The sequence below is a fragment of the Suncus etruscus genome, chromosome 7 (assembly GCF_024139225.1).
Source record: "Suncus etruscus isolate mSunEtr1 chromosome 7, mSunEtr1.pri.cur, whole genome shotgun sequence".
Classification (NCBI taxonomy): Eukaryota; Metazoa; Chordata; class Mammalia; order Eulipotyphla; family Soricidae; genus Suncus; species Suncus etruscus.
The window spans coordinates 56,595,083-56,621,742 of NC_064854.1; the positions used below are offsets into that span (position 1 = coordinate 56,595,083).

The window sequence follows — 26,660 nt, forward strand, 5'->3', positions numbered from 1 at the left end:
AAATTCAGTAGCAAGCAACAGAAGAGAGATCCTATAGCCTGAATGGTTTGGAGAAAGGTCTTGAAGGGAAGTCAAGAATGCATAAGACCAGGTGCTGCATGATTTTGGAAAATAAAATATTTTTTTTGGTTTTTGGGCCACACCCAGTGACACTCAGGTTACTCAGAAATCACTCTTGGCTTGGGGGACCATATGGGATGCTGGGGTCCATTCTAGGTTAGCATGTGTAAGGCAAATGCCCTACCACTTGTGCCACTGCTCCAGCCCTGATTTTGACATTTTATTTTAATTTAAAACACTGTGATTTACCAAGTTACTCATGGTTAAGTTTTAGACAATGTTTCAGCACCAGTCCCACCAACAGTGTCAACCACCCTCCATGCCACCTTCCCATGCCACCATTACCTCGCCCTAGTCTGCCGTCACTACAGGCATCTTTTTAAGTCCCATGGTTCAAGTTTGGGTCTCATGATTTCATTGTTGTTGACTTAGTGGCTTGGGTATTTAGTTTTGTCCTTTGTTGTGTTTGTTTTTGGACCACACCTGGTGGCGTTCAAAGGTTACTCTTGGCTCTGCACTCAAAAATCACTCCTGTCAGGCTCAGGGGACCATATGAGAAGCTGGGGATTGAACCTGGATCGGCTGCATTTGATAGGCAAATGCCTATCTTCTGTGCTGTTGCTCTAGCTCCCTAGTTCTTAACACCTAGTTTCTTAAAACCACTAATACACCTGAGTCCCCTTGGCCCCTGTCCACTCTTATTTCACATCTGTCTCTCCCTCCTCCACTCAATTTCTTTTCTTCTCACCATCCTCTGAAGCCAGGTGCTATCTTATATTGCCCTGATTGTATTACAAATGCCTTCTGCCCTTGAACAGTTGAGAAGTTTAAGGGCAGAAAACAACATTCTCGAGGCTTTGAATACAGGGGAATGGTCACCTCCCTCCTTTGAAGGCCTGCTTTTCTCCTCACTGAATCTGACCCTCAGTGTCACCGAGATGAAGGGGGAAGCCTTCAGAAGAGCTTAAGCTTACACCAGCCTCCTCCAAAAATAACAAAGAAGTGAGGGTGTAGAGTGAAAAAGAAAAGGAGCCATTTAGAAGGAGCAACTTGAACCCCAAAAAGAAAAAAGGAGCTACAATGAGACAGGCTCAGAGCAGTAGTAACCCAGAAAGCAAATGGTGCTCATTGAGCAAAAAGGGAAACTGAGGCTCAGATCTGGTTTCCCTTCCTCAAAGGCATAGTGCTGCTCCCTGGAATTCTGCTGGGTTCAAGTGTATGGTCCTGGGGCACCCCATCCATTTCTCTTTGTATTTTTCATTGTGAGTGGTCATCGGTAAGAATTTTCCATCCTGGCTTTCTAGAATGTTCCTAATTTAAAGTGCAAGTGGAGGTATGAAAAGTTGTCTTCCAGTCCTGCTCCCTGTTTTTCGGGTCTTCTGTAGGTAAATGGGGGTGATATTCGCAGCAGTCTTGTGTGTGGGCTGTCTTGGGGACCAACCAGTCACTCACTTTTGTTTTCTCACATCCCATCTCTATCCTCCTTGCCTCTCTCCTTTCCTTCCTCAACTTTGCAGCCAGGGTTCTTTCCTGTCCTGCTTACCCCTTCTTGCCCTTACATTCCATTTAATCTTTGGTTTTGGTTTTTTGGGCCATACCTGGCAGTGCTCAGTGGTTACTCCCAGCTACTTACTCAGAGAATAGCTGGTGCTTAGGGGACCTTTTGGGATGCCAGGAATTGAACCCGGGTTGGTTGTGTGCAAGGCAAACATTACAGGCACTGAGTTCAGTGTCTACTGCAGATCAGCTGCATATGCTTGTTTTCTGCTAAGTAAACACACACATATTCTCTCTCTCTTTCTCTCTCCCTTCTTTTCCCTCCATCTCTTTTCTTTTCTCTCTCCCTTTCTTCCTGTCTTTCTTACCCTCTCTTTTTTCTCCCTCCTTCCCTTCTCTCTTTCCCCTTCTCCCTCTCCCCATTTTCATCCCCTTCATGGTTGCTAATTGGAAGTCCCTTTGTGGCACTTCAGGGGTCCCACCTTAGTGCTACCCCTAGGATGTGGATGTGGGCTTGTGTGGGGAATCCAGCTGGTGGCCTCATGCCTGCTTGGTTCTCTCTTACTGGGTCCTCCACATCTCTGTCAACTTCATCCAAACATCCCTCTCCTTTTGACCCTTCCCAATGGCTTCTTGGCCTCTTTCCTTTCAAGGATGAGCTTCTTTCCCTACCATTCTGCCTCTCATGTCAGACTCACCCATGATCCCTGAGGCTTCAAATTCTGTCCCCAGCCTACAGGATCTAGGCTATAAACTCCATATGGACAGGCACATTCCTGTTTCCAGCCTTTTAGCATTTGGCACTAAGTCAGCCCAAAACATCCATTGCAGAGGATGAACAGATGATGACTGAATAAACTGACAGTCATAATGCCCACTAGTAGCTGGATTCTATGAGTACTCCTTTCCTTTCTTTCCCTTCCTTCATCCAGCACACTCTGCCAGCTTGTGCCAGAGATTCCCCCTGGTCTTGAAGCTCTTGCACCCCTTTTCTCTCCAGAACTCATCTCTCCTTTCTGTTGTCCTGCCAAGAGCTTATCCAAGAGCTGGGACCATGTTGTGGATAGGTCTCATTTGTCGAGTTGGGTCTATTTTTATCATAGTGTGCTAGAACAAGGAAATAGATTAAGGTGGGGGGGGGGCATCTGCTGGGCCTGACTCCTGCTGCACCTACACACATAGACTGTGAAGGACTCATCACCCTGGTTTTGCAAGGACAGCTAGGAAACACTTAGGGAAGGTTGGGAACCCAGATACCAGGCTTGGGAGTCTCGCCACGTCCGTCTACTCCTCAGATCCATTCTGTTTCCCTTCACTACACTTCCTCCCTGGGGAAAGGCAATCAGGGACATAAAATCTCCAGAAGTTTCGCTCCAAGACGTTTTTCTCTGTGACTCCACTAACAAATTGGAATAGGCGGAGGGATTGGGGTGGGGGCAGAGGCTGTCAGCCTGTCCCTGGCATGATCTCCAGTGACTTGGAGAAAGTCCATAAAAGTCCATTTGTTACTGCTCTGTCCCTGTCAGAACATGCCTGTCAAGGCCTGGGAGCAGTTAGTCCCAGAGAATTCTGGGCCAATACTAGCAGAGAGATATGAGATGCTGCTAGGATGGTGCTGGTGGCAATAACCTTCCTTCAGAAAGAAGCATAAGGTTCAACCAAGGGCAATAAAATAGCAGGGAAAACACATGCCTTGCACATGATTGACCCTAAATTGATCCCCGGCATCCTATAGGGTCCCTTAAGCTCATCAGTCAACTGCGAGTGATTCCTGAGTGCAGAACCAGGAGTCAACCTTGTACACCACCGGGTGTGAGAAAAAGAAGGGATTGGGAAGAGAAGAGAGAAATGAAAGGAAATCACAGTGGTTAGGGATCCTGCTAGCAGGATGCCTGACCTGGGTCTTAGTCCCAGCATCTGGTCCTTAGAGTATTAACACCTTTGGGCTAATGCAAATCAACCTGGAATAGGAAGTCACAGTTCTTCAGAATTCAGTGAAACTGGAAGTGCATGTTCATGGGGAGGGTATTCCTGTTATTTCTGTTTGGTTTGGGCCATGTCTGATTATACTCAGAGCTTACTTGTAGCTCTGTGTTCAGGGAATCCCAGAGTGGGACTCAGAGGTCCTATGTGGTTTAAGAGATTGAATCCAGGTCTGCTGCATGCAAAGCAAGTATCTTAAACTCCTGCCCTATCTCTCTAGCCCCTCCCCCCCATATTCTTTACCTTCTGATTATGAGGTTCAAAACTGAAGGAGTAAAGGGTCTCAGGGGGGAAACAAGGCAGAGGACAAGAGGGTGGCTATTACTCAAGGTTAAGGGTAGGAGGGAGGCTATTGAACAATGCATACACTCATTTTTTTTTTTTACCTGCTGTCTTAACTCCCAGGTAGACACTGGCATTTTTAGTTTTCTGATTTTATAGAATCAAACATGTCACTTTCAGCAGTTTTGTCCCCCACATCTTCAACAGTGACCAGCTGTTGAGAAAAATATGCATGCTGACAGTTATGGGGCCTAGAATTTAGAATTCATGAGAACACTACACCAAACAATAGAGAAGTGATGCAAGGAATGTCATCTGAAAATGCAAAAATCACCCTTGTCATTTCCCCTGTAGGGTTCAGAAAGGCTGTGTAATAGTACAGCAGACCTTTTGGAGTTTCTTTGGAGCTCTTATTCACCCCTTGACCTTGGGCAAGGTCCTTAACTTGTGAAGTTTTTGTTCTGGATGGTTCAAAGCGGGACATAGGCATAAATGCCAGGGAGGGTTAAACATGTGGGGATAGAGGAGACTTTCTCTTTTATACTTTGTAACTTGTGACTGTGGGCTTTGTGATGGCAAACAGAGCCTCAATTTGCTGTCTAACCACTCTTAGAATATGTCCTTATGAGGGGCCAGAGAGATAACTTGGAGGTAAGGCGTTTGCCTTGCGTGCAGAAGGTCGGTGGTTCAAATCCCGGCATCCTATATGGTACCCCAGGCCTGCCAGGAGCGATTTCAGAGCATAGAGCCAGTAGTAATCCCTGAGTGCTGCCGAGTATGACCCCAAAACAAACAAACAAACAAACAAACAAACAAGAATATAATATGTTTTACGCGGATATAGGGTACCAGAGGTTATATTTTGGGGGTCCAAAAAAATTAATGAGAAAATGGCCATTGTGTCTTTTCCTGCAAATAAGTCTTTTCCTTTCAATCAAAGGAGACTCTTAGAGCCTGTAATTGCATGGCAGAGGGGCTAGCCCAGGGGTTCAAGTGCTTGCCTTGCATGCAGCTGGCCCTGGTTCAATCCCTTGGCACCACCAGAGTTCCCTGAGCCCTGCCAGAGTGATCCCTGAGCACAGAGTTGGGTGTCGGCCCCGAAGCCAGGTATGACCCCCAAAACAAGAAAAGCCAAATATAACGAATAAAGTCACAGAAGAAAGTTGAACCTCCCAACTTCCTCCACAACTACTCTTTTTTGTTTGTTTGTTTATTTTCTTGATTTTTGTTTTTGGGCAACATCCGGCAGTGCTCAGGGGTTACACTCCTGGCTGTCCTGCTCAGAAATAGCTCCTGGCAGGCACGAGGGACCATATGGGACACCGGGATTCGAACCAACCACCTTTGGTTCCTGGTATCGGTTGCTTGCAAGGCAAACACCTCTGTGCTATCTCTCCGGGCCCCACAAACTACTTTTAAAGGCTAAAAATCCTTGAGACCTTTTGACAAAATAACCAATATCACTTCGAGCTTTGGTCTTGGCCTTACTAAAACACTGTCTTCCTCTTGCACCCAACCCCCCATGTCTTCATTCTTCTTGGAGTTAGGCACTGTGCAAGTTCTCTCCTCAGTCCTGGGCTTGTTGACTTTGGAGATTCCACTCAGACATTCAACCCACTCTTTTCCTTTTTTTTCTCAGCCGACCAGCCTGCATCTCCCCTAATCTGATTCATCCTGGTCTCATTTCACTGAATCTCTTGTCTTGACTCTTCTTCCTGGATCTTTGGGTCAGTCCTGCCAGATTCGTTGTCGCTCGCAGGTACAGACAAATTAGCATAAAGAGTAAGTTGCAGAAGTGGAGAACAGCAAATTGGATTTCAAAAGCCATTTCAGATTGAGGTCCATTTGGTGGCATTAGGAGAAAAACTAATAAACAAACCAGAGTTGGTTTTTTTGTTTTTTGCCTGACTCCAATTGATTTTTCCCCCCACATCAACAAACTTCCCTTTAAAAATAGAATATTTGATCAAATTCTGATTTCAGCTGTCATGAACATTGTTTTGTTTTTGTTCTTGCTCTTTTTTTTTTTTATTTCCCTTCTCATTATTGCTGACTTAACTTATGTTGGCTGGCAAAACATTTCTTTTTGTAATGAAGAAGGATGCATCCTTATCAGGCATTATTATCTACTTGGGTTTTGCAACTCTGTGGATGTAGAACCCTCTGGTTGGATCAGAGAAGCCATATGCCTGTGTTTATTGATTTATTTGAGTGGGGAGTGACTTGGGGCCACACCCTGCTATGCTCAAGACTTACTGCTGGCCAGGCTTAGGGGATCCTATTAGATGCCAGGGATTGAACTCAGGTTGGCTGCATGCAAGACAAGCGCCCTCCCCACCTTACAGCTCCCACCTCCCCATTTACCAGTTCTTTTATTTTACTTTGGCAGGTCCCTTACTGTTTGGGGGTCCACCAGGACTCCCCCTGGCAGTGCCAGAGGTTCTTGCATATCTGACTGGAACCCACCCTGAGGCCCTGGGCTTGCTGGAAATGTGACCTGTCCTCCTGAGCTCTCCCCATCATCCTTTCGACTTGGTTTTTTCTTTACCTGCTTGCAACTACTATCTAAGGAAGACCTTATAGCAGGAGTCTCAAACTCAATTTACCTGGGGGCCGCAGGAGGCAAAGTCAGGGTGATCCTTGAGTGCAAAGTCAGTAGTAAGCCTTGAACATTGGGGGGTGTGACCCAAACAACTAAAACAAAACAAAACAAAAAAAGATTTCTCTAGGCAGAGGGCCACAAAATGTTGTACGGAGGGCCGTGGGCTTCGAGTTTGAGACCCCTGCCTTATAGTCTTTCCAGGCTGAGATAACCTAACCCCACTGAGAGACAAACCAGTCAGAAGTCCCCAACCTGCCCATCAGACTCCAAATTTACAGGCAGGTTCTATTTCTCCTGCTGTCAAGTTGGTTCTTGAATGAGCAGTTTCTGCTCTCACCTTCTGGCCAGCAGATGAGCCATCAAAGACACAATGTTAAGCTTAAGGATGCAAGTAGCTGGACCAATACTGCCCACTTCCTAGTGGGGGACCAAAGCAGTTGGTAGTTCCACCCTCCCCGACATGCACTTCCTGTGCTAGAACCTTATGTGACTTATATGAATACAGATCCATCATTCCCCTGACAGATACACACACCTGCAGACTTAATTGCTTCAATTTTCTTGAGTTCCTGATAGGTTTATGGCCGGCCTCAATTCCAGTAAAACGGAAGCCGTCTAGATGGGGTGCGGGAGTGTCTTGGTCCCATCAATCTCGCCCGCGGGCCCAGACTCTGGCCCTGCGTTGCAGACTCTGTCTCTAGACAGGATAATGAAAGAGGCAGCGCTGTCCCTGTGGTGAAGTCCTTTCAGCTTCAATTCATCCTGGATGACAATAGCTTGGGACCCCCGGGCAAGGAACTGCCTTCCTCCGCCCTCCTCCTTCTTCCCTCCTTCCACTTCCCTCCTCCCTCTTCACTCTTCCCTCCTCCCTTCTTCTTCTTCCTGACCCCTGGCAGATCGACCAAATCTTTCTTTTGGCCACCGTGGGTTCTTTCAATGTCGACTTTCTGAGTGTGCCCACTGGAGAGAGTGGATATTAAGTGATGGTTACAAGACAGGTTGGAGACCCCCTACCTATGTGGCAGGAAGAGAAAAGCTAAAAGTATCTACTGGCTTCTTTCTCCCGAGATTTCATTTCTAGCTCTCATGGAAAGCTGATGTGAATACAAGAGTGTGGAGGCATCAATGAGCACCTTTGTGGCTATGGCAACCTTCTGACCAAGGAAGCCAAGCTACTTTGTCTCTGCAGGGTGGGGGCCAGAGTGTTAGGACAGCAGGGAGGGTTTTTGCCTTGCACCCTGGGGTTCAGTCCCCAGCATTCCATATGGTTCCCCCAGCACCAGCAGGAGTAATTCTTGAGTGCCAAGTTAAGTGTATCCCTTCCAGATATGGTCCCCTTCCCTAAAATTAAAGTGATAAAGCATTTGGAATTTGTTCTGAGGGGTTATCCCAAGGTATGGAATAATGCAGGTTACAGAAAAAAAGATGTCACTAAAAAAAGACTTTGTGGGAGTCCACAGGTAAAAATGGGGTCCCTGGCCAGATCAATAGTACAGTGTATAATGCGCTTGCCTTGCATGTTGCTGACCCAGGTTTCAATCCTGAGCATCCTATATGGTCTCCCGAGTGCCACCAATAGTAGTGATTCCTGAGTGAAGAGTCAGGAGTAACACCTTGAACATTTTTGGGCGTGGCACCTCTCCCCGCCAAAACACCCCAAATAAATAAATCTGAGGGGGCTAGTCAGAGCTCAAGAGATGTGACAGAGGGTTAGGCATTTGCCTTATATACAACTGACCCTACCTCCATCCCCACCACACGTCTAACCCCAAGTGTTGACCATGATTGCGATTCCCATCTTCCACCTTCTTTGTTCTCTTAAATGCTTCCTGAGCTGAGACAACTCCCTGAAGGTTGGAGCCATTTTGAGGCATTGAATGTATTCAAGGCTGACTTTTCAGGTGGCTGAAAAGGGGCCCATCCAAGCATTAATGATGCTGGTTGCACTTATGCTTCTTGGTGTCCAAGATATGCCAGATTATTCTTGAGAACTTTGTCCAAGATTCACATGTCAGAAATGGGGAGTTGAAATCGAGGCCTGGAAGCCAAGAGAGCTCAGTCTTCCTCCACCCCAGTCCCTCATTTTATGAACTGGAGGTAAGTCAGCTAAAGAGAATGACTTTTAAGCAGTTTTATGCCTGTGACTGGATATATGCCAAGTCATACCCCAGATTGTGAGAACTGTGTTCTGGCAACTTATTGGACAGGCTTGTCCATGGAGATTGCCCAACATCTTTTCCTTTCAGTTGAGTCATTCTCTGATGATCAGAACTGTTCAGGGAATGAGTGTTACCCAGAAAGGTGTAGAATCAAGGTAGACTGGACTATACACAGTAGCCATTCTCCTCCCCTCTGTTTCTTGCAGCTGCTGTTTCGTCACCATTGATGTCTTTGTCCAGTTGTTGTGAAAGCCAACAACCAGATCAGGGCACCTTGTGAAAATTGTTGGGGAGTGGAAATAGGCCTCCCTGAATAATAATTAGCATTTTGCTCAGGAAAGACCAAAATGAGAAGAAAACAGCCCTTTGCACCTTGAATTTCCCCAGCTCCTGGCACCCCACCTTCTTTCTAAACCATCCTGCTGGCAAAGGGTCTCCCGAACCTAAGGAACCCACAAAGCTAGCATCAAAAATCTAGTCTCGAGAGCACTCGCTTGAAAAGGACTTATTCTCATTCCAATGTAGGAAATGATCCATAAATACATATTTTAACATTACAGACTTTAAATATTATTACACGTCGTACTGGATGTCACATTCTGTTAAATGTGTGCTGTTATCTCAATTTACAAAGGTCAGTGGGGTGGCAGTAGAGGAGACGATGAGATCTATTTAAAAATGTCTCTTCCCGGTGCATCTGCAGCTCCAATAATCAACCCTGCTTACTTCTAAGAGCTTTGGGCTTTATTATATTTTTTTAATTCCTCCCCATACCCCCCTGCTTTCTTTTCAAATGAGACTTAATAAGCTGCATGTGGATCAACTCTTTGCAGAGGTTTGAAAAGATCCAGAGAAACACTGGGATGGGAACAAGCAAAGCATTTGGGGTGAATCAGAAGCCATTTGAATGAAGATGAAGCTTCATCTCTGGTGAGAGTCGAGCCTTTTGGCTGTGTCTCTTGCCCCCCCCCATCCCCCCAGGGATGTTTTCTTCCTCTCTGGCAAGGTAAATAGAATGTTTGAAGATGTGGTTGCTCAATTGCTATTCATGGCAGCGCAGACACACAGAGCCGACCTACTTCCAGACTCGTCCATCGAAAGCTTGGTTGCTGCTTCCCGACAAATCTGATGGAGACAGCGACCTCTTTGCATTTTAGCTTCCAGCACCCCCAGAGGGAAGCTTCTCTGGGCTTATTTTCCCTCCCTAGACTCCCTTTTCTTTGTCAATTTATTGTTGCCCACCTTAACCTTAACCTTCTGAGAACAGAGAAATAATTGTGGATGGGGGCAGCTTGAAAAGCAAGTTAGCCATGAGGATTTTTCTAAGTACCAGGCGGAGGCAGTCGCTGTTGAAAAAGATCCAGGTTGTAGTTGTTGTTGTGTTGAGCTATACCCAGTGGTGCTCAAGAGTTATCTTGGCTCTGTGCTCAGGCGTCATTCTTGGGGACTCAGGAGTCATTCTCTGTGAGATACTGTGGGATGCTGCATATTGAACCTGGGTCAGCTGCATGCCAGGCAAAACTTCCTTACCTACTGTGCTATTGCTCCAGTTTAGGATTATTTTTTTTACCCATGAATCCCCTCCTGCGCAAAAATGCCATTGACCCAAAGAGAACTGATTGGAGAACATTGTATGATAGACATATCCATGCAGGTGACTCTTCATTCTTGGGGACCCCGCTGTGAAAGGGCACCATCATACATTTCAACACAGCCAGACTCTAAATTTATGGATTGAGCTGGCAGTGATTCCAACTACCGAAGAAAAGAATCTCATTTGAAAAACTTCCGGAGACGTCCACACAGGATAAGCTTAGCTTTCTTCATTTGGGGGCTTGATGTGGTGGTGGGGCTAAACATCACAGCAATCGTCCTAATTCACGACCATAGATTCAGGACTAGAGAAGGAGAAACCCATAGGAAGGACTTGCCAGCCCCATCATTTGGAAATGAGAAAAAGGGGTCTCAGGAGAGGTTGAGCAGCCACCCACACCTAGTCTCTTGAGCCAATCATTGCATCTTCCATTTCTGGATCCTTAACACTTCCTTCTGGGTGTGCTGGAATTAGTCCTGAGAGTTGACATCCCCCAGCAAGAAGAACAGAAATCCAATGATCCTACTCCAGTTCACAAGTGGATATTTCTGTTCCAGATACACCAAAGTAAGTTCCAGAAAAAGGCAGCTATATCTGTGGAATGGGACTTGTTCCTCCTGGGATGAGCCACTTGAATTTTGGGCTCTTCTCCAGCCTGGTTGGGAGCAGGAGAGCAAGAAGGAATAGAAAGGAGGAGTCCCAGAGCAGTGAGCTATGAAGAATGAGCTATAAAGAGACTCCGACTCAGTTGGACCCCCAAATATTTTCCTGGAACCATGCCCTATTGGCCTCATTCCAAAGTTGAGGTCCACTTAACTAGGCATCTCCAGATATCAGTTAGTTGCAAGCAAAATAAAAGAACCACTGGTGTTTCTGGCATTTGTACCTTGTTTGGGGTGTAAGGTCCCCACACTCGGGAGCCATATCAGAGGGTCCCAGTGGCCAGTGCAGCATCTTGATTTTGTCTTTTGCTCTCTGCCTCCTCCTCCTCCTCCTCCTTTGTCTCTTCTGAATTTCCCTCTTCCTTCTCCTCCTCCTTCACAGATGGCCAGGATGCCTGTGGACAGCTGTCGCTAGGTGGAGGGGAGATGAGGGGGTCTTTCAAGTTGCCCTTCTGGAGACATTAAGAATGGGGTCACCTTCGATACTGAGATACAAATTTGCAGGCTCATTAGTGATCCCTGACTGGTATTAACCCTGAAACCAGTTGTTGGTTTGTTTTCTTCTAAAAGGTGCTGAAAGTTAATGCCACTTCTTAATGGTTTTTGGCAAGTGCCATATTGAACACGTCTGGCAAACCAATGTCTTTCAGACCCTGAAATTTACTGGTGGGAGAAGATAAAAACCAACAGAAGAGAGACAAGGAATAGGCGTTTAGCAATTATAGCACAAGCTTTGCACCCAATCTGAGCTCGAGTCCCAGCATTGCTGGGTTTCCCCAAGTTTTCAGAGTGTTGCTGGGTGCAACCCTGGAAACCCCTGTTGCATGGCCCCTGGCATTCTTGGTACCAGAAGATCTGAGCAGCTCCACATCTTCAAGACTTTACATTGAACTGTTCATGCCAATAGCTGAGGATCTACAGTGGGATCCCTAAGCCTCTTGAGTACTTCTTAGAAGTCCCCCCCCCCCCAAAAAAAAGCAGAGAAGAGAAGGGGTGATAGTGTCATTGCTCTGCCTTGGGTAAATTAAATGAAGATGAAGCCAGTATTTGCAATTTTGGCTTTTTATTCTCATTCATCTTCATCAGGAATTTTCCAATGGCAACCAGGACAGCAGGGGTTACAGGGTACAGGGGGTGTGAGTCTATCTTTAGAGTTGCTTCCTTTTCCTTCCTTCGCATTCTTGGTGTCAGGAATCTCAGCATCTCAGGTGAATCCATGAATAGACTAAAAAACAAACAAACAAACAAACAAACAAAAACAATCATGCAAACCTCATAGCCCAGGACCTCTCTGATCCTTCTGACCCAAACTGCAGAGACCCTAGGGAATGATACAGGGCTTCCTTCTGGCCCACTGGGCCAGCCTATGGTCTCACTCTGTACTGACAATGGTTCTCTGGAATGCCAACTTTCAGAGGAGCAGCAAATGGCAAGATTGAGTGTCTGTAAGGACAGATCCTGGTGTCAGTTGGTGGTGGTGACCTCATGCTAGGGGGAAACCCCAAGGTTAGCCCCTCCACAGATCTTCCCAAGATAGAAGTGGACTAGCAGATACAGGAGAGTCCATGACTGGACCCTAGCCCCAAGCCCCCAGCTGCCCCCAGCTCTTATCTGGCTTTTATAGAAGCACCCCTAAATCCTGAGCTGCTCCAAGCCATGTGAAGCTAGTATCTTTTGTTGTTTTGTTTTGTTGTGGGGCCACATCTGACAATACTCAGTACTTACTCCTGGATCTGCACTCAGGAATCACTCCTGGTAGGCTTGGGTGACCCTATGGGGTGCTGGGAATTTAACCTGTGTTGGTTGTATGCAAGGCAAACATCCTACCTGCTGTGCTATCATTCCAACCCCAGCAAAGCCAGTATTTAACAACATTTTTCCACACCTTGTTTATTTCCAGTGGTTCCCCCTTCTTACCAGTTGACCCCCAAGTCTTGTATTGAGCTCCCTAGTTATACAATGTACTGGAAGGGTCCTGCAGGAACTATAGGACTACTAATGGAGTCATGGGCAGAGCTAGCCAGCAAATTAATTTTCTAAGATCTTTGCCCCTTTTCCCAATTTGCTCCCAGGTTGGCCTTCAAATGGTCCATGTGTTGGAGGATGGAAAGCACCTTTGGGAGAGACTCTTTTATCCCAGTATACTATTTCCTCCCAGCTTACTTCAGTGACCCTCTGAAGATAGGGTTCTGGGAGACTGAGGGGACTCCAAGAAGAAGCATGGGGTGGGATGGCACCTGTTGGGTGTCCTAAACTAACCACAAAAGTAGAAGCACTGCCAGGCATGCTGGAAACTGGAATTAGAATGATGACTAAGGGAAGGTGAATTCCTCCGTTCCTTCCTCTTTGACCCCCCCATCCCCTGTGTTTTGGGGGACTCAGTGCAAGAGTCTGCTCACACCCTCATGTGTCCCTACCAGCCTATGAGGCACATGCAGCGACACAGTCTTCATTTATAGAAAGCTGCTTTGGAACATGTGAAAACTCAGGCTGTATTTACTGGGATTTCCCTAGCAGTGCTCAAAGTCTGATGCAGTGTCCAGATTTGAACTCAGCACAGGCAAAGTATGTGCTCCATCCCTTGGAACTTGGCCATTGAACATGTGACTAAACATTATGTGACTGAACATCATAGTGTCTGGGACAGGGCCTGGTCCTGCATCTTGTCTGTCTGGTAAATGAATGTGTAAATGTCCAAACAAGCAAATAATGCAGCAGACCTTTGGCACCCCCATTCCAAACAGTGTGAGATTTTACAAACTTCATAAATATTTAAAGTGGCAACTTGAGTCTTCATCACTGTGATCCCTGATGAGGAAACCATTTGAAAGGTGTCATATTGACTTGATGTTGGGGGAGTAATTTGTTTGGAGACCAAGAGGTGATCCATTGGGGAGATGAATGAAAATGCCTTATTTGGTGGTGTTTGGGCTCATACCTGATACTACTCTTGTCTCTGTGCTCAGTGGCTGTTCCCAGGGATGTCCAGGAGACCCTATGTAGAGTTCGTGATAAAGTAGGGTGGACCACTTGTAAGGCAAACACTTTACTTTTGGTATGTCCTTTCTTTGTTTTTTTGGACCATACCCAAAGGTGCTCAGAGGTTACTCCTATGTCTGTGATCAGAAATCACTATTGGCGGACTCATGGGACCATATGGAAGCCAGAGATCAAAACTGGGTTGTGCAAGGCAAACACCCTACTCTCTGTTCTATTGCTTTGGCCCCTATTTTCTATTTTTAAATGAAATCTGGTCAAGCCATTTTCTCAGCCAAAATATGTTTAATGAAATACTTGTTTTTTGGGCAGAGGAGTTGTTAGAGGAAACTGTTTGGGAAACCAAAGTAAGTTTGGGAAAGGCCAATTTATTAGTTGTCTTTGTTGAGAAGTGGGTCTCAGTATGGCCAGGCTTAGTTTGGGAGCATCAGTTGACAGTGAATTTTGGCCCCCAATGAAAGCTACATTGTAAGGTGTCTGTTACGTTGTAGTCACTAAGATGGCACATTACCTGCGAATGGGGCCTCACAATCCAGTAAGTGCCTGTGTGGCAGCCCAAAGGAGTGGAACAAAATCAAACTTATTTTCATTCCCTGCCCCTATAAGTATCATCCAACTTGCACAGATCATGTAGCCAATGGCCATGGTTTGAGAGATGACCTTTGAACCTCTACTGTGTGGCCACTGTCCCCTCCCAGGACTATTCCTGTAGTGCCCCTGAACTACCAACTTTCCTTGATGGTTGTACTGTGTGTCTGAGTATCATTGTTTGGAGGACACTCATACTTTGAATTTTACAAGAGGCTAGCATCCTTAGATTTGCCTCTTGGGATGATGAAGGGATTCAGATTCTGCTCTGTGAAAGATATTCTTGATCAGAGAAAGTTAGAGTAGAACATGAACTTCCACCTTCACCTTTTTTCTCAGCAGGCCAGGGAGTCTGATGTTCTTTCTTTTTTTTAGGCTACACCTGGCAGCACTCAGGGGTTACTCCTGGAGGGAGCCTGATTTTCTGAATAATGACCTAAAGACTCATGGGGTGGGATATTATCTTCTTCTTGGGATCTCTTTCCTTTGTTTGCTTTTATTTTTATTTATCCTGGCTTATTTTTATTTATCTTGGTTTATTTATTTTGGCTGGGAGCCACACCCAGAGATTCCTAGGGTTACTCCTGGCTCTTAATTCAGGAATCACTTCTGGCAGGGCTCAGGAGACCATATAGACTGGCAGAGATTGAACCCTCTTTGCCCACATACAAGGAAAATGCCCTTGTTTCTTGTTTCTTTAGCCCCATCCTGTATTGTCTTTTAGAACTATATTAATCCTGACCTAACTCTTCTAGGGCCTCTTGGTTGTCTTCCATGTCTTCCTGGTAATTGCTCCCAGTGTTGGAGTTTGGAAAGAAGATTCAGGGTGGTCCCATAGCTATTCTGACATGTCCCTTTGGTGTCTGCCCTCCAGAGATCTCAGGGAACACGGAGGACATCCCTCTAGTGCGCTGGCGGCAGCAGTGGCTGGAGAATGGCACTTTGCTTTTCCACATCCATCACCAAGATGGTGCCCCAAGCCTTCCAGGTCAAGATCCCACAGAGGAGCCCCAGCATGAGTCCGCAGAAGAAGAGCTGAGGATTCTGCACATCTCAGTCATGGTAAGAACAGCTTTGACCTTGATCGTGGCTTACGTGACCTTAATATTGAAAGTGGCAGAGCCATAGATGTAAACCTTGCAAGATCCATTGGTCATATTGAGTCTATGTTAAGGTGATAACAGTTGCTCCATCATGGTGGCTTGGTTGGTCGGTCTCACAAGGGACTTATTTAGATGTGGAATATCTTGTATAGACCAGTCTCCGATGGACTATAGGAGAAGTGTCTTAGAAACTTGACATATCTATCAGAATTTATGGATTGTGGGGACTGGATCGATAGCACAGTGGGTAGGGCATTTGCCTTGCACGTGGCTGATCCAGGGTTCAGTACACGGCATCCATAAGCCCACCTGAGCTTGCCAGGAGCGATTTCTATGTGCTGGCCCGGAATAACCTCTGAGTGCAGCCGGGCTGTGGGGTATGGCCCCAAAACAAAACAAAAAGAATTTAAGGATTATGCCTGGCCACCTGGTGGCTGACACCAAGCTGTCTTCTCCTTTCTCCCCTCTCTACCCACTCAGGAATCTTATCTTCTTGATTTTGGAAAGTACAGGATTTTTCAGTGTTGGATACTCTGCTTCATAGAGTTATTAAGGAATCCTCTAATATTGTCAACAAATGCAAACCAATTAAAAAACAGGGAGGGCATTTGCTTTGCATTCCGCCTATCCGGGTTCCATCCCCAGCATCCCCCTGAGCCTGCAAAGAGTGATTCTGAGTGTAGAACCAGGAGTAACCCCTGAGCGCCACTGGTGTGACCTCTAAACCAAAATAGTAATAATAATAATAATAATAATAATAATAATAATTGAGGAGGAGGAGGGGTGACATAGGGAGGAGGAGGTAGGGTGAAAGAAGGAGAAGGAGGAATACACAGCCAATTTGAAGCATCTGGAATTTTATAATAGCATTATGATGGTAAGAAGTGAAAAATCCTTGGACTCAGTTTAAGTGATTGGCAGAAAACCTCAGTTAAATAAAATCTTAGACCCACCCCATTCGGAAAAATTACACAGTTGCGGGCAATTTTTTTTTTTCATTAACCGTAACCATCAGTCTTCAGTTTGGATCCACGCAAGCCTAATTGGAAAAAGAGGAACGGTGAGGTTATTATCAAATCATGACTATCCCTGGCTCATTCTCACTTGTTAAGAAAATGTATGTTTAAAGGCTTAGTGGCTAATCCTGAGCATTTCCAATATGTGCAGAGAGAATTAATGGTTCTGTGAAAACCTTCAGGTTTCCATTTTTCTCCTTTGCTTATTTCCACTTTACTCATTTCGATGGCAGGGCCCCACTATTTATTTTTCTTTTTTTGCATTTACTATGTTTTGTTTCGAACACCAATTGTAAATAATGAGAGAATGAGAAGTAAAGGGAATAATAAAAAAAAGAGACTCTTTTGTAACCCCGTGACATCGCTTGAATGTGAATGTGTAAGTTGTCTCTTCTTCTCATTGCCGTAGAAATATGCCATCAGCAAAGCCCCAGCTTTGCAGAAAACCAATACCTCAGCTAGCAACTTGGCAATTTGAAACTTTGAAAAACCTTTTGCCTTGCTGATTTTTCAATCACATCCTAAAATTTTTTGAATTATCTTTTTTTTTCCCCTCCAAAGAGCTATACTTTTTTTTCCTTGCGTCAAATAATTGGATTTCCCTCCTGAAATCTGGTATTATTGCTTGGAGGGTCAAACGATGTATTTTAACCTCCTCCATGATTCAGACTTGGCTATAGAGATTTATTTCCAGTTTTGCAAGATAATTGACATTTAGAACTAGAAAAGTACACAGGAAGACTCTTTGGCTAGCTCTGGAGGAAGCGCAGGCCAAAGAAAAAATTCTTCAAATGAAAATTGATGTGGGAGTTTCCAGCACAAGTGAAGGTATTTCCCATTTATAAGTAAATTGGTTACTCCAAGTCAGGTCAGGTTTTAATTCAACTTAACATTAGATGGCAGATGTTATCTATGGGCAAGTAAACATCTAGATTGTATTTTTGTTCATTTATCATATGAACTAGATTATTTTACTTATTTTACTTCGAGGAGGTAAAAGGATTAAATGGTTTATTATAGAATTTTAATGCTTTATTTATATATTCTATGATGATATTTAAAGAAGGCAGTGCTAATAGACTCCTAAATGTATATAAGTTGAGCTACACAAGTACATATAAAAATGCTTCCGGGCCCAGTGGCGTTTGCCCTCGAAAGCAGCCAATCCAGGACCAAAGGTGGTTGGTTCGAATCCCGGTGTCCCATATGGTCCCCCATGCCTGCCAGAAGCTATTTCTGAGCAGACAGCCAGGAGTAACCCCTGAGCACCGCCAGGTATGACCCAAAAACCAAAAACAAACAAACAAAAAATGCTTCCATAATGCATATATATCAGGGGAAAGGTGTTTGGTGCTGGTGGTTGGGAGGACCATAACTTGTTGCTGAGGATTGAATCAGGTCAGCTGCATGCAAGACAAGAGGCCTTACCTCCTATACTACCTCTCCAATCTGATATTGTATATATTATTCAGTGATTTCATTCTCATTGGCAGTACAATGGCTTTTGTATTTTTTGTATTTTTGTATTTTTTGTATTTTTGTATTTTGCATTTCTTAAGTACATTCAGTTGTGGGAAAGAGACTGTTTCCTACATTTATGTGATCCCTGGAGCACAATTCCCTAAGCTTCTTGGAAGCTGCCTCACCTCAGCTGCAGAATGATGTGGGGTCATTTGCAGCAGAGCTTTGGAGGCTAGAGAGAGAACACTAAGGCTAAGGCATTTACCTTGTATATGGCCTACCTGGATTCAATCCCCAGCACTCCATATGTTCTTCTAAGCATGCCAGCAATAGTAATCCCTGAGCTCAGTGCCAGAAGTAAGCCCTGAACACCACTGGATGTGGCCCCCAAACCAGAAAAATTGAAAGCACCTGAAGGGCAATTTGGAGAGAGAAAGAAGGGTGCTTGCACTTGTCTAACTAGAACCAGGTTTAGGTGCAGGAGACAGTAGTGCTAGAGCATTTTCCTTGCCTGGGTGAGGCCCTGGGTTCAATTCCCAACTCTGTGAAAAGAAAAATGAGTACAAGTAAGAGCCACAGTTTCATGGATCCTTGAACAGGAAGGTGATCTTGGCAGCCCCTACCTCAATTTTCAGGGTTGAGGGGAGCTGTCACTTTGAAATTCTGGCCCTGTCTGACTCTCACTGAGTTCTATATTCTAGCTTTGGCTGTTTGGTTGGCTTTGATCTTCTGAGACTCCAAACACTCTCTCCCCCATTATGTCATTCAGCGTGCTAACATGATTCTCCATGAACCCCACTGAAGTCAACTGGGGCACTTGCTTCCTGGGGCCACTCAGAACAGTGCCCCCTGTTCCCCTCACTAAAGCTTGAGTTTTCTTCAACCCTGCTTAATTCACCTGTTCACCCTGACGAGGCGGTAATGGTAGCTCATGGCTGGTAGCAGGTTTATTGGCACTAGGGGAAAGGGCAAGCTGCATTCTTACACTGGAGAGTTGAGACCTCTAATCCCCTATTATTCACTTGGGCTGCTTCAGTTATATTGACACACTTTGCTTTGGTGGAAAAGCAAGGCATTTTCTGGGCCTTATTGACCTACCATTGATTTAAGAGTCATTGGCTCATTCATTCATTTGGATATTGATTCTTTCATTCAACATTGCTGCTAAGGAGCCTGGAAATGAATCAGACAAGAGACAGCTTTCAAGGAATCTTTGATCTAGATGTAAATTCTCAATATTTACAAAGAAAATTTCATTTGTTTGTTTGGAGCCATACCTACCGGTGCTCAGGGCTTACTTCTGGTGGGCTCTGGGATCCCTATGGGATACTGAGGATCGAACCCAGGTGGGTCACATGCAAGTTAAACACTCTCCCCACTGTCCTATCACTCTATCCTTAATCCTTAACATTGAAGATAGGCCCTTAAGCAAACTCAGAGCTACTTGCAGTGAGACTCAACAGGCCTCAGTTCTTTCCATTCATTCCTTCTTCCCTTGACAACATGCTGTTTCTCTTCCTGAAGCTCAGGGAGGCCTGGAGCTATCCCTATCTCCCCCTTCTCCAAACAGTGAGGGCCAGAGCAAGAGGCCAGATTTTCATCAGAATGTGCTAATGTGCTGCCACAACTTGATATCATATTCCCTTTAGCAATATGGGCTCATTTGCTTGAGATCCCAGAAGTTTCCTTGCAGCAGCTTCATTCTAGAAAGATTTGAGGGTCCTTTAGAAGCAGGAATCTTTCCTACTCTGTGGGGTTTAACTCATAAGACCTTGCAGAGACAGAGTCATAGGGTTTGGTAGGACCGTACATGCCTTCTAGAGGGGGATTCCTGGCTTTCACCCCTGGTCTTGCCATCCAACCCCAAACCCTGCTAATATTCCTACTCAAGAAGAGCTGGTTCCCCAGGCAGCACCTGAGGTTATTTTAGTGGATTAATCTTAATCTATTCTCTTAGCAATGTCAGGGAATAGCAACTCATTCTTCCATTGCTCCCATGTCAATCCTGAGGTTTCAAAGGGGAAAATACAAGCATCAAGATGGTGTGGGTAGATCAAGGAACTGGTGTTAGATTCCAGATCCCTGCTACAAGTTGAGATCTGGAAACATCCATGTCAGCCCATATCATCCACCTTTCAAGAGATAGGCTGGGCTCATTTAGCTGTTTTGAGCACTCAGGATAGAATTGATTTGCCTGCAAAGGTAGGAAGGCATCGAGAGAAATCAGGCAGTAAATGGCTGAGGTAGAGGCTTTAGGAGCACTTGTAAAGGGTTGGAACTAGGCTGTGCCCTGTGCCCACAATCCAACTTGCAAAATAGCCTGGCATTGGCCCTGGACCAAAGCCACTAATATCATTGATGTTGCACAGGGTATCATCTGTTCTAATGATTTGTTTGTTTGTTTGTTTTTGGGCCATACCCTGCAGTGCTCAGGGGTTACTCCTGACCCTTCGCTCAGAAATTAACTGCTGGCAGGCTCTGGGGACCATATGGCATGCTGGGGATTGAATCCAGATTGGCCACATGCAAGGCAAATGCCCAACCCACTGTGTCATCACTCTGGTCCCTGTTTTAAGTGACTTTTGAGCTGTCAGGAGATGCAAACTTGTTGGAGCTTTGTTTTGAGAAAGTCTCATCTGATTCTTTGCTCAGCCACAGACTGGATTCTCTTGAGATTTAGTTGGATAAGTTGTTCTCTCTTTCTTTGTCAAACATACTTTCCTCATCTTAATTACTTTTAATTTTTGAGGTTTTAGGAACATAGCCACTGATGCTCAGGGCTTACTCCTGACTCTTTGCTAAGAGGTCACTCCTGGCAGGACTAGGGAGACCATATGTGGTAGCAGAGATTGAATTTACATCAGCCACAGATCAGGCCAGTACCCTACCCACTGTACTATCTCTCTCTGGCCCCCTCTTTAATCATATCAGTTCACCCGGACTGTTGGACGGAGTCCAGGAGAGCTGGTTTTTATTAAGTATTTCCTATATTGTCTGCTCCTTGGGAAATCCCCAGTAAATATTAACTTGGTAAGCTCTTGGGGGAGAGCATGAAAGCTGCCTATAGTGAAGTGCAGTAACAGGGGATTTATAGGGGCCCCCACTGCAAGGAGCTAAAGAAGCTATTAGGATCATAGCAACCTTTCAGAGCAGTCCCAGGAGTGAGGAGGAGTTAGAGTTGGGGTGGAGCAGAGGGACTTTGGGGGAACAGAAGCAAGGAGGCCTGACAAGACCTATATGAAGGCGTCTTCTTCCAGTGCCTGATTCAGCCACCTCTGTGTCAATGTTCACATGGTTCCCAAGCAGACCTCCCTTGGCGTAGCTCATCACCCAACTCCTTGCATCCTTGGAAGAACTTCACTAATTTATTTGCTTGGTGATCCAACCAATGATGTCATCAAGGGAATCCTTGTTTGGCCCTGGTATCCAGGTCGACCAAGACCGTTTTTCCTCTAATCACAACAGCAAAGGGAAGGTTGTTGTTGGTGGCTATGTTCAGGTTCCAATTCTAAGACCAACTTTTTCCCTCCACCTCAATGTTTTTCACCAGAGGCCTCTGTGAATAACCCAGAGGCCCACAACAGGACGAGGGGCAAGGAGAGGGGCGAGGATAATTGGGGATCAACCAGAAGGATGCAATGAGCCATAGGATTGAAGCAGGATTGGAAAGGAGCCATGGCTAGGAAAAGGTAGAGAAAGTCAGTTCTAGTCATACAGACCTCCCTTGCCTTCTTCCCAGCTCAGAAGCTTTGGGATTTGCTTATAGGGCTGAAGTTTGCCTTTACATCATTGGTTGAAGACAGGTTAGATTTGTATATTTAAAAAAGAGACAGACAGGGGCCAGAACAGTGGCGCAGGGTGTGAGGCCTCTGCCTTGCATGTTCTAGCCTAGAATGGACCTTGGTTCAATCCCCTTATGTCCCATATGGTCCCCCTTGCCAGGGGCGATTATTGAGTGCATAGCCAGGAGTAACCCCTGAGCGTCACTGGGTGTGCCCCCACCAAAAAAAAGAGAGACAGACAGACTTGCAAAGATAACAGATATCAGGAAAGTCCTTTGCAGGCTCTCCAATGTCTGCACTCTTGCTCTTGAAATGCTAGCATGACCTTGTGCAGTAGAAAAAGGAATGAGTGGAGCTGTGTCTTAATAAAACTTTATTATTAACAATAGGCAGTGGGGTTGCACGGACATTTTCCTGAGAACCTAAGCAGAGGCTAAAAATCAAACAGTGTGGCAGAAAAAAAGATGTTTCTGTTTGCACTGGGCAAGATTATAGCTCACTCACTTCAGGCAGACCCCCATGGATGGATGACAATTATGATTGTCACTCGTGGCAGGTGTTGACAATGCTGCTTGTGGTGGTCAGAAACTCAGTGAAATGCAAGCACAGACTGAGAAATATTGATGAGCTCCATGAAGACAAAGTCTTCAGAAATCGCTTCTGGCAGACCCAGGGGACCATATGGGATGCCAGAATGTGAACCACTGTCCATTTTGGATCGGCTGCTTGCAAGGCAAACACCCCTACCACTGTGCTATCTCTCCTGTTCACAAAAAAAAAATTTATTTCCAATTGATAAGAGAAATAGGAACAGGATCTGAATTTGTAAATACAATTTTATCCTGCCCAGAGGGTTTGGTGGTTTGTGGATGATTTCTACTTGTTCAAACACAGTGGACTTAAAAAAAAAACAACAAACATGTTTATATGCTGTGGCTGACAAAGTTGCTCAGAATACCATTATTTCTGGCATTCCATGTTCCAACACACATCTTATCTATAGTGTGACTTTCCTTTCACTATTTTTTTTTATTTTTAAAGCAATTACTAAGGGCTGGAGAGATAGCACAGAAATAGGGCATTTAAGGGCCAGAGCTAAAGCCCAGCAGTAGGGCGTTTGCCTTTCATGCTGCTGATACAGGATGGACCTCAGTTAGATCCCCAGCGTCCCATATGATCCCACTAGCCAGGAGTGATTTCTGAGCACATAGACTGGAGTAATCCCTGAATGTCTCGGTCTGGAGAAATAGCATGGAGGAAGGGCATTTGCCCTGCATGCAGAAGGATGGTGGTTCGAATCTGGGCATCCCATATGGTCCCCCGAGCCTGCTAGGAGTGATTTCTGGGTGTACAGCCAGGAATAGCCCCTGAGAACTGCTGGGTGAGACCCAAAAACCAAAAAGAAAAAAAAAATCCCTGAGCATCACTGGGTGTGGCCCAAAAATTAAAAAAAATTTTTAAAAATTTAAAAAAAGAAGAAAAAAGAAATAAGGCATTTACCTTGCATGTGGCTGACCCTGAATGGACCCAGGTTCAGAACCTGGCATCCCAGATGGTCCCCAAGCCTGCCAGGAGCGATTTCTGAGCACAGAGCCAGGAGTAACCCCTGAGCACTGCTGGGTGTGGCCCCAATATAAATACATATTTAAAAAATAAAGCAATTATTAATTTAATTTATATTTTTGTTTTTCTTGGCCCACATCTGGTGTTACTCAGGGGTTACTCCTGGCTCTTCATTCCTGACAGGCTCAGGGGACCATATGGGATACCGGGAATCGAACCCAAATTCGTTCCATGTCAGCTGTGTGTAAGGCAAACGCCCTACCACTGTGCTATCACTCTGACCCCCTTCTACTATTATCCCCAGTTTTCCACCCTTTCCCTACCCTGCCCCTTGGCAGGTATGAATAATTGACTTAATATTACTTGTTACAACTAAATGGTAGTGGAATGATCCAAAAAAAATTAATTCCTGAAAAGAAAAGAAAATTTGTGAAAATTGTTATGTCTCACGATGGGGTCATTATGTCATTTTCTGAATGTTTACTAAAGCTGTTTGTTGCTAGCTGATCCTTCTGTTGTTGATTTGGTTGGTTGATCTTAGGTGGCTTCTATGATAATTTCACATTTAATTTGGTATGTTCCAACTTGGGTGTCAGAATTGAATGCTAAGGGGTTGGATACATGCCCATCTTTTTCATTTTTTAACTATCTATTGTATAATTAAAAAAAAACTACAAAATTAAGACCGCTCATTGCCATGTACATTTTAATCTGTCCATGGAATCAGCCATCTTGATTCTGATGTGATGTTTGTAAGATTGCATAGAAAAGGCACAGCTCTCAGGTCTGTGGGGGAAAAGTTACACTTTTTTTTTGACAAAAGTCCTCCTCAAAACCATGCACTAAAATATATTTTTCCAATATCTTGGTTATTTGCTCTTATGGACTACATTTCTCTTTCAAACTTGTTATTCCCCAAAAATGTCCACAACTGCTGATAGCCACAGCAAATCAAAGTAGCTCTTTTCACTAGTTTCAAAAAGCACATAAAGGTCCAATTTGTAAGTAAAGTTCTAAAATTAAGATAATTCAGAGAGAGCAATCACTGCATAAAAATAGAGTGCTAGACTGTCTTCCAGTCTTTCCCAATCCATTCTTGAAGTTTTGCCTGTCTGCATGTGGGGAGTACCCTCCCCACTGTCCTATAGCTCCAACCCTATGATCCTTGGTTATTTTTTGGTTTTCTTTTTGTTTTGTTTTGTTTTTTTTTGTTTTTGTTTTTGGGTCACACCCAGTGACGCTCAGAGGTTACTCCTGACTATGTGCTCAGAAGTCGCTCCTGGCTTGGGGGACCATATGGGACACTGGGGGATCGAACCGAGGTCCATCCAAGGCTAGCACATGCAAGACAGGCACCTTACCTCTAGTGCCACCGCCCGGCCCCCTTTGTTTTTTTTTCTTACCAAATAGGTCTAGTGGTCCTTAGCTCTGTCCTCACAACAAGAATTGTATCTTGGGGGGGGGTGGTAAAAAAAAAAAAAAGAATTGTATCTTCACAGAGAAATTGGCTTTTGGAAAGAAATTTGTGACACAGCCATGTCCAACAATGCAGGGAACAGAGGGCTATGGGCTTTCCCATATACCTCTGCCAGATGGCTTTCCAGGGTCTCAGGACAAAGACAATCAAGGACAGGAAGAAGAATAGCCTCCTCTGATCCCTAAAGCTGCCATGTCTTTGTTTCCCATGGTGCACTCCCTCCCTCCTCTCCCTGCCCTGCTCTCATAGACTCTCTCGCCTCTTTGATCAAGCACAGGCCTGATGTTGCATCTCACCTGATTGTATCTGATGAAGTCGTCGGAGCGGGAAGTGGGTCATGTACCTATTCCTGGGTGGCACCCAAGCGCCTTCAAAGGGCTGCTTTCGTGCCTGGGAATTCTTGTGGACAACTGTGTTAGCTGCTTTACCTGGAAAATCTCATTCCAGGTCACTGGGGCTTCACAGGGGAAAAAAAAAATCACATTCAAAAGGTGAAAGAGTTGTTGTACTTGAGTGTTCGGGGTACATAGAGGGCATGCTCATACTTTGGGGGCCCTGGGCATCTTCCCAGCAGTTCTTTTTTTTTTTAGGATCCCCCCCACCTTTCCTGTGCCCCCCAGCAGGCCTGCTTCCTGGCCTGGCCTTCTCCTCCTTTTGTGTTCAGATCCGGCCTCTCTTTTGGGGAGGTGTTAGGAGTCCCCCCAACCCTTATCTGTTATCCTGAATCCTGGTGACCCAAATTTCATAGAGTGGACCTGGGTTACATACATAAACCCCATATTACTCACATTCCTGTTTTCCAATCAGTCTGCTTTCCAGTCGGACCTTCTCCCCCTTGCATTGGACAATTTGGGGGGGGGGGCACACAATTTTGGGGGATTACTCCTGACTCTGTGCTCAGATATCATTAACTGGCAGACTTAGGGAACCATATAGGATGCCAGAGATTGAACCCGGGTTGACCATGTGCAAGGCAAATGCCCTCCCCACTGTGTTATCATTCCAGCCCCAATGCATTGGACAATTTATTCCAGCTTAGGTTTCCCACCTAGCAAAGAATATGATAATTTTCTAAACCCTTTTTTTTGTTTTTGTTTATTTTGGGGCCACACCTGGCTGTGCTCAGGGGTTACTCCTGGCTATCTGCTCAAAAATAGCTCCTGGCAGGCATGGGGAACCATATAGGATTCCGGGATTTGAACCAACCACCTTAGGTCCTGGATCGGCTGCTTGCAAGGCAAACGCCACTGTGCTATCTCTCCAGCCCTCAATCCTTTTTTGACCTTGGCCTCTCCTTCCTTTTCATCCTTCTTTTCCTTCCTGGGCACCCCTATCTCACAAGTTGGTCCCCTAGTCTCAGATTGTTGCCCTCTCTCATTTACACAATTTTTTGTTTGTTTTTGGGTCACACCTGGCAGCGCTCAGGGGTTACTCCTGGCTCTATGCTCAGAAATCGCTCCTGGCAGGCTCAAGGGATCATATAGGATGCCGGGATTCGAACCACCGGACCTTATGTATGCAAGGCAAATGCCTTACCTCCATGCTATCTCTCTGGCCCCTCATTTACACAATTTTTATGGTGCCCTTTAGGGCACCCTAAAACCCCCAACTGATCTGTCTTGAGTAAAGTATAGTATAATATCTTGGTGTCCCAAGATACTGTGAATAAAGGACATAGGTGTTACCAGGTGAAGAAGGGGTGTTCCTCTGTCCTTTCCCATCCCCAACTCTGCTATCCCTCTGTCTCACCATGTGCCCTATCAACAGATCCTGCCTCAAGCCACCCCATTTGAAGTACAGTTTTTCAAGATGGGGGCTCCCAAGTGATGCTTAG

At 45.2% G+C, this 26,660-nt stretch overlaps 1 protein-coding gene across 1 annotated transcript in view; it reads left to right on the top strand.

Moving 5' to 3' along the window:
• ASTN1 (astrotactin 1) overlaps positions 1 to 26,660 on the top strand; it is a 185,348-nt gene that overhangs the window by 59,443 nt on the left and 99,245 nt on the right. The window contains exon 2 of the mRNA XM_049776415.1: positions 15,299 to 15,486. Within this exon, the coding sequence (XP_049632372.1) occupies positions 15,299 to 15,486 (188 nt within the window). The remainder of the gene's footprint in view (positions 1 to 15,298; positions 15,487 to 26,660) is intronic.